The sequence below is a fragment of the Vitis vinifera genome, chromosome 7 (assembly GCF_030704535.1).
Source record: "Vitis vinifera cultivar Pinot Noir 40024 chromosome 7, ASM3070453v1".
NCBI classification, from domain to species: Eukaryota; Viridiplantae; Streptophyta; class Magnoliopsida; order Vitales; family Vitaceae; genus Vitis; species Vitis vinifera.
Genome location: NC_081811.1, coordinates 24,249,804 through 24,255,803, shown reverse-complemented (window position 1 = coordinate 24,255,803; position 6,000 = coordinate 24,249,804). Strand labels below are relative to the sequence as shown.

At 32.9% G+C, this 6,000-nt stretch overlaps 1 protein-coding gene across 1 annotated transcript; it reads right to left on the bottom strand.

The window, feature by feature from the left end:
- Positions 1-4,818: 4,818 nt before the first annotated feature.
- On the bottom strand, positions 4,819-5,229 carry LOC104878168 (monothiol glutaredoxin-S5). The gene has a single exon (XM_010648034.2). It carries the CDS (start codon positions 5,227-5,229, stop codon positions 4,819-4,821), a length of 411 nt encoding a protein of 136 aa, XP_010646336.2.
- Positions 5,230-6,000: the final 771 nt, after the last annotated feature.

Below are 6,000 nucleotides of genomic sequence, written 5' to 3'. Positions count from 1 at the left end.
ATCAGTGTCTCTGTAAATTTGATATAAAGTCCTAGTTGTTCACCAAAAGAAAAGGGTCTAAGAGTCTCGAGATTAATTCCATTTAAGTCGACACATATTGGGACCTCTCTTTGGCAAAATTCAAATATAGGCTTGAGCCATTGGAGGGCTTCTACTTAGCAGTAGTGTTTAATGGAGAGATTGTTCTACTTCTCAAGGATATGAGGAAAAAAGCATTTAGAAAAACTAATAGTACCTTTGGTCTTTACAATGTCGTCTTCCTTACTAAGAAGGAATATATTTTTGGAAAGAAGTTGTATGACATGAAGGCTCAATTTCGGGATAATGGTCAAAATCATAATCTATCAATTGAGTGTGATACAATTGGTGTAGACAACCCCTTCCTCGCCATCCACATAGATAGTAAGATGGTAATGCAAGTGAAACGCCTCCGATAGAAGTTTCAAGGAAATTAAACCATCTTGATTGATAGGCTCCTAGTAGAAGTTTTTTGGGATGTCCATAATTGGTTGTTTGGTCTAACTATTGAAAATGCAATTTTCATATTTCAAACTTGCTTTGAGAAGTTGTTTGACTTTTTGTTGTAATTTTTAATTTTTTTGTAATAATGAATCTCATGGTCTTGGTTATGTATTCATACATGTTAATTATATTTTATATAGCAAAATGCTCAAACAAGATGAATTAAGTATGACAATAAATAGAACTAATTTAAATTACTAGAGAATGACATTCTTATTAATTATGCTAATGTAGTTGGGCATTGTGATATATGTAATTAGACATTTTGACATATGTAGTTGGGCATTTTGAAATGTGTAGTTGGACAATTTGATATATGTCAATAGAAATTTAAATGTAGCTTCATGATAGCGGGTTTTTAATTGAATGACAAGGTTATTACAAAGTTATCAATAATATTACTATGGACTTTCTAGGCAACAAATTATTTGTAGACATATTTGAAAAAAGTTGTGTCTATTCTAAACTTATCGAACTTAATATGGATTAACAGGTATCAAGTTGATTTTGTATAAAATCATTGGAAGTTATGTCCACAATCAACAATTTAAACTTAACCTAATTATCGTAAAATTGTTTTGTACACAAACTTGAAGGTATTTAAATCCTTAGTATTCACAAAATGCCTGAACGTAACTACCATTAAGTTAACTATGAATAAACTTAAAAGTTGTTAAGTCTAAATCTATTCCAAATTATCATATTTAATATGGACTTAACAAATATTAAGTTGATTTTGTATAGACTCATATGAAGTTATGTCTATAGTTGACATTTTAATTTTAACTATTGTCAAATGGTTTTGTATACAAACTTGAAAATAATTAAGTCTATAATCTTCACAAAATACCTGAATGTAACTACTATTAAGTTAACTGTGAACAAACTTGAAAGATATTAAATCTAAATCTATTCCACAGTTATTATATTTAATTTTAACTTAATAAGTATCGAGTTTATTTTGTATAGATGCATTGTTATCAAGTTTATTTGATTGTTTCCTTCTTTTACCTTTGTTTTTCATGGCTGCAAATGATGTTAAAAAATTAAAACAATTTCAAATCTCATTAAAGGTTTAAAATATTTAATAAATAAAAAAATAAAAGAAAAATATATGAAAAAAAGATAATAAGCATATACTATTTATCCAACTATAACTTTTAAGTGCTTTAAACTGAAGAAATTTAAAGAGAATTTATGTGTAAAATTTTGAAAAACATGTCGAAAAATAAAGAAACTAGACTAATCAAAGAAAATGGGTTGAAGTAATAATTGGAGGGAAAATGTGTTGAAAAAAATACACTCTTTAACGAGAGAAAATGTGCTGAAAAAAAAAGAATAAAGAAGGTAAAGGGGGAAAGTAATAGTTGAAGGGAAAATCGATTGGAGTTAGGGTATTTTTGTGGGTCACTTTTAAGGCTATTAAAGTGAAAGGTTACTGTGGACCCCGCATTTCGACTCATGCATTTCCCACTCGATGGCGAGCTCGATTTTTTATTTATTTGAAAAACGATTTTTATTAATTAAGAAAATAACTTGGAGTCGCCACTTATTTTTGTTTTATTTTTAAAAGGGTAAACAAAATAAGAAAGAAAACCCTAAGTGTGACTCCTTATTTTGGAAAAGGTGATCTACGAAAAACCAGATCCGGTTCGGGGGTCAGGTTACTTATCGGGAAGGTACGGTAAAGGTCGTAACACCCCTCTAAGTCCCTAAAGTTGGGTCTCTACTAATAAAATGAAGTTGATGTGGCAATCGATGAGTAAATCAATGAATAACCTGAACGATCATGCACATATAAGAATCGAGACATGCTTGGACAACGATTAAGGGGAAAATTGGTACATACTTGGGCAATGAGCCATCATGCGCTATCAATAGAGAGGGTTAGTGCACACTTTAGGAATAATCTCATGCATGTTAGAGAGTATGATAAATCAATCATGTATGATAATTAAATCAAACAATCAATCAATCACTCATAAAGTCACCCATGTTGGGCCCCCACCAAAGCCCGTTTGTTTTTACATGACTTAACGTTACAGACTCCATTATTTCGAAATTATGAAAAATTCGTTCATGCTTATTAAAATCAAGAGGAGCAGAAGATTGTTTGAAGACTAGAATGGAATTAAAATTATTTGAGAAAAAATCGGATTTTTTGAAATTTATTTGAAAAATTGGAGTCTCGAAGGTTATTTAAAAATTGGAATTTTAGAGTTTATTTGAAGATCAGACTTTTAGAAACTAAATGTGAGAACGGGAATTTTAGAAATTGAATTTGAACGAGGTTGGAAATTTAAAAAATGATTTGAGAGTTCGGGATTTTAAACGAGTGGATAAGCGGATGAGTGAATAAGTAAATGAATGGGATGGTGACGATGGTGAAATAATAAAGATCAGGTAAATAATTACGAGAGATGGAATTTTTAGAGATTGGAGATTAAACTCATAGATTGAAAATTTAACAAAATATTTAGGGACGAGATCTTGAGTATATGAATAACTGAATAAGTAAGTGGATGAGATAACATTAATAACGAGAATAATCGTTAAACGACGATATAGGGACGGTGGAGCTTTTGAGATTGGAAATTAGATTTGGAAGTCGGGTTCTGATGAATTAAACTTTAATGGTTGGAATAAATAAATAAATATGGAATAATAATGCTAATTTAATGAAAATAATATTTAAACGAATAAAAAATGAGTAGTGGGATTTTTGAGATGGAAAATTAAATTAGGACATTGAATTTTTGAAGAATTGGACTTTAAATAAATAAATAAATATATGATAATAATTCTACTTAAGGAAGATAACATTTAGACAAATAAGGTTTGAACGGACTGTTGAAAAATTGAATTAAGATATGAGATTTTTGAAGGATTAGACTTTAAATAATTAGATAAATATATGATAATAATTCTAATTGATGAAAATAAGATTTAAACGAATTATAGAATTTTTAGGATGGAAAAATTAAATTAAGACATGGGATTTTTGAAGAATTAGACTTTAAATAACTAGATGAATATGGGATAATAATTCTAATGGATGAAAATGAGATTTGAACTAATTATTGAAGAATTAAATTAAGACATATGATTTCCTTGAAAGATTTAGACTTTAGATAGCTAGATAAATATGGGATAAATAATTCTAATGGATGAAAATGAGATTTGAACTAATTATTGAAGAATTAAATTAAGACATTTGATTTCCTTGAAAGATTTAGACTTTAAATAGCTAGATAAATATGGGATAAATAATTCTAATGGATGAAAATGAGATTTGAACTAATTATTGAAGAATTAAATTAAGATATGTGATTTCCTTGAAAGATTTAGACTTTAAATAGCTAGATAAATATGGGATAAATAATTCTAATGGATGAAAATGAGATTTGAACTAATTATTGAAAATTAAATTAAGATATGTGATTTCTTTGAAAGATTTAAACTTTAAATAACTAGATAATATGGGATAAATAATTCTAATGGATGAAAATGAGATTTGAACTAATTATTAAAAAATTAAATTAAGATATGTGATTTCTTTTAAAGATTTAGACTTTAAATAGCTAGATAATATGAGACAAATAATTCTAACGGATGAAAATGAGATTTGAACTAATTATTGAAGAATTAAATTAAGGCATATGATTTCCTTGAAATATTTAGACTCGCTAGATAAATATGGGATAAATAATTCTAACGAATGAAAATGATATTTGAACTAATTATTGAAAAATTAAATTAAGACATGAGATTTTTGTTGAAAATGGGATTTAAAGTTTAGAATGTAGTAAATTCATCGAGACCCACACCAGTTAATTTATACAAAAGTTTTCATATATGGTGATTAGACATAATTAAAGAAGGGAAGATGAAATATAATTTATTTTGTGTTTCAAAAACGATATTCGATACTAATAATCTATCCTCCAGTTATGCTTAAGTTGAACTAAAAAAAAAGGTAAGTAAAAATATAATAGGATGGAAATAAAAATTAAATAATGCATTAACAGATTATGGAGATTAGAGGTTAAGAGATTTCTTTCTTTTTTTTTTTTTTTAGAATTGAGGCAGCCAAATGGGCTAACCCAAACATAGACTTGGGCCATGAGGGTGGCTAGTTTGAGGAGCAATGAGGCTCCCCATCAATACAAATGTGCCTGGGCTCCAACTTAAGCCCATACCCGCCACCATGGGCAAGCCCAAGGCTCCATCACCATCACAGCTTGGGCCTAATGCCCCAACTCAAGCCCAAGCCCAAGACTTCATCTTCTTCACAGCCTACCTTTCCACCTGCGTATCGTCTTCAGAGGGAGCTTCCACCACCGGCGGCTCGATGGAGAAAGGAGCCGTGGCGGCGGTCCAGCCTTCTTCCGCATCCTCGCCGACGATCACTCTAGACAATTCATTGACCACGACAACTTCATCCTCCTCGTCAACCTCGAACACAGTAGGGTTCACACCCAGACCCAACAGCAGCCCCATCACCACATGGCACATGCAACACTCGCGTCTCCCGAACACAATCACTGCATTCTCTGGCACTATTTTCGTCACACAAGTCACATACTTTATTCCCACTCCAGGGTTCATGGGGCCGTCACTCGGCTCAATTGTCGCGATTGACAGTCCGACGGAGCTTCCGCCGCCGGTGGTCGGAACCCATGTCCAGTACGGAAGTGCTTGGTGCATGGCAACAATACAGACAACGGAGAGAGAACAAAAAGAAAGAGAGGAGAGAGAGATGGGCTTGAAGATGGCGTGGATATGGGTAAGAGGTGGCCATGCTAAGACGAGAAGGCTTGAGGCTCACGGCGTGGTGTAGAGAGAGAAAGGTAGAAGAGGGTGCGCGGGGATGATAATCATGCATGAAAAAAAACCAAAAAGATCATATTGCTAAATCAAGCCTCATTTCACGAAAATCACTAAGCTGAATATAGATAAAAAAAAACTCAAGCCCATCCAAAGCAAAAGTGCGAACAGTAATCTTAGACACCTCGTAATGGACGTGATGAAGTGAACCTCACCAGTTTTTTTTTTTCAAAACCAATCAAGGAAACAGAGTAACCAAACCAAAAGTCATCCAAGAATGCGGAAATACATGATTAACAAAGAACGTACCTTGGGTGTCTCCTTGATCTGGGTTCCTCCTTCTTTGAAAACCCTCCTCTGCGTCAAAGATCCATCCCCCCTTCTCCTATAGCCAGCCCCTGTTTTTCCTGGATTCCTCGGCAAGCCCCTGTTTCTATCTTCCTTGGCAAGCCCCTACCTCATTTCCTGTTCATCCCATCAGCAAGTATGGGCTCCTCAACCACCACCAGGGCTGCTATTCCCCTTTCCCACCTGTCCTAATGCAACTCGTTTCCTGGCAGAAAAAAAAGGGTCCCCCTCCTCACTTCAAAAACTCTCCCGGGTGGTCCCTAGACCCAATGGAAAGGGGAATTTATGTAACCATACACCAAG

Coding starts and splice junctions, on each gene's coding strand:
- LOC104878168 (XM_010648034.2), bottom strand. CDS start 5,229: ATGCACCAAGCACTTCCGTACTGGACATGGGTTCCGACCACCGGCGGC.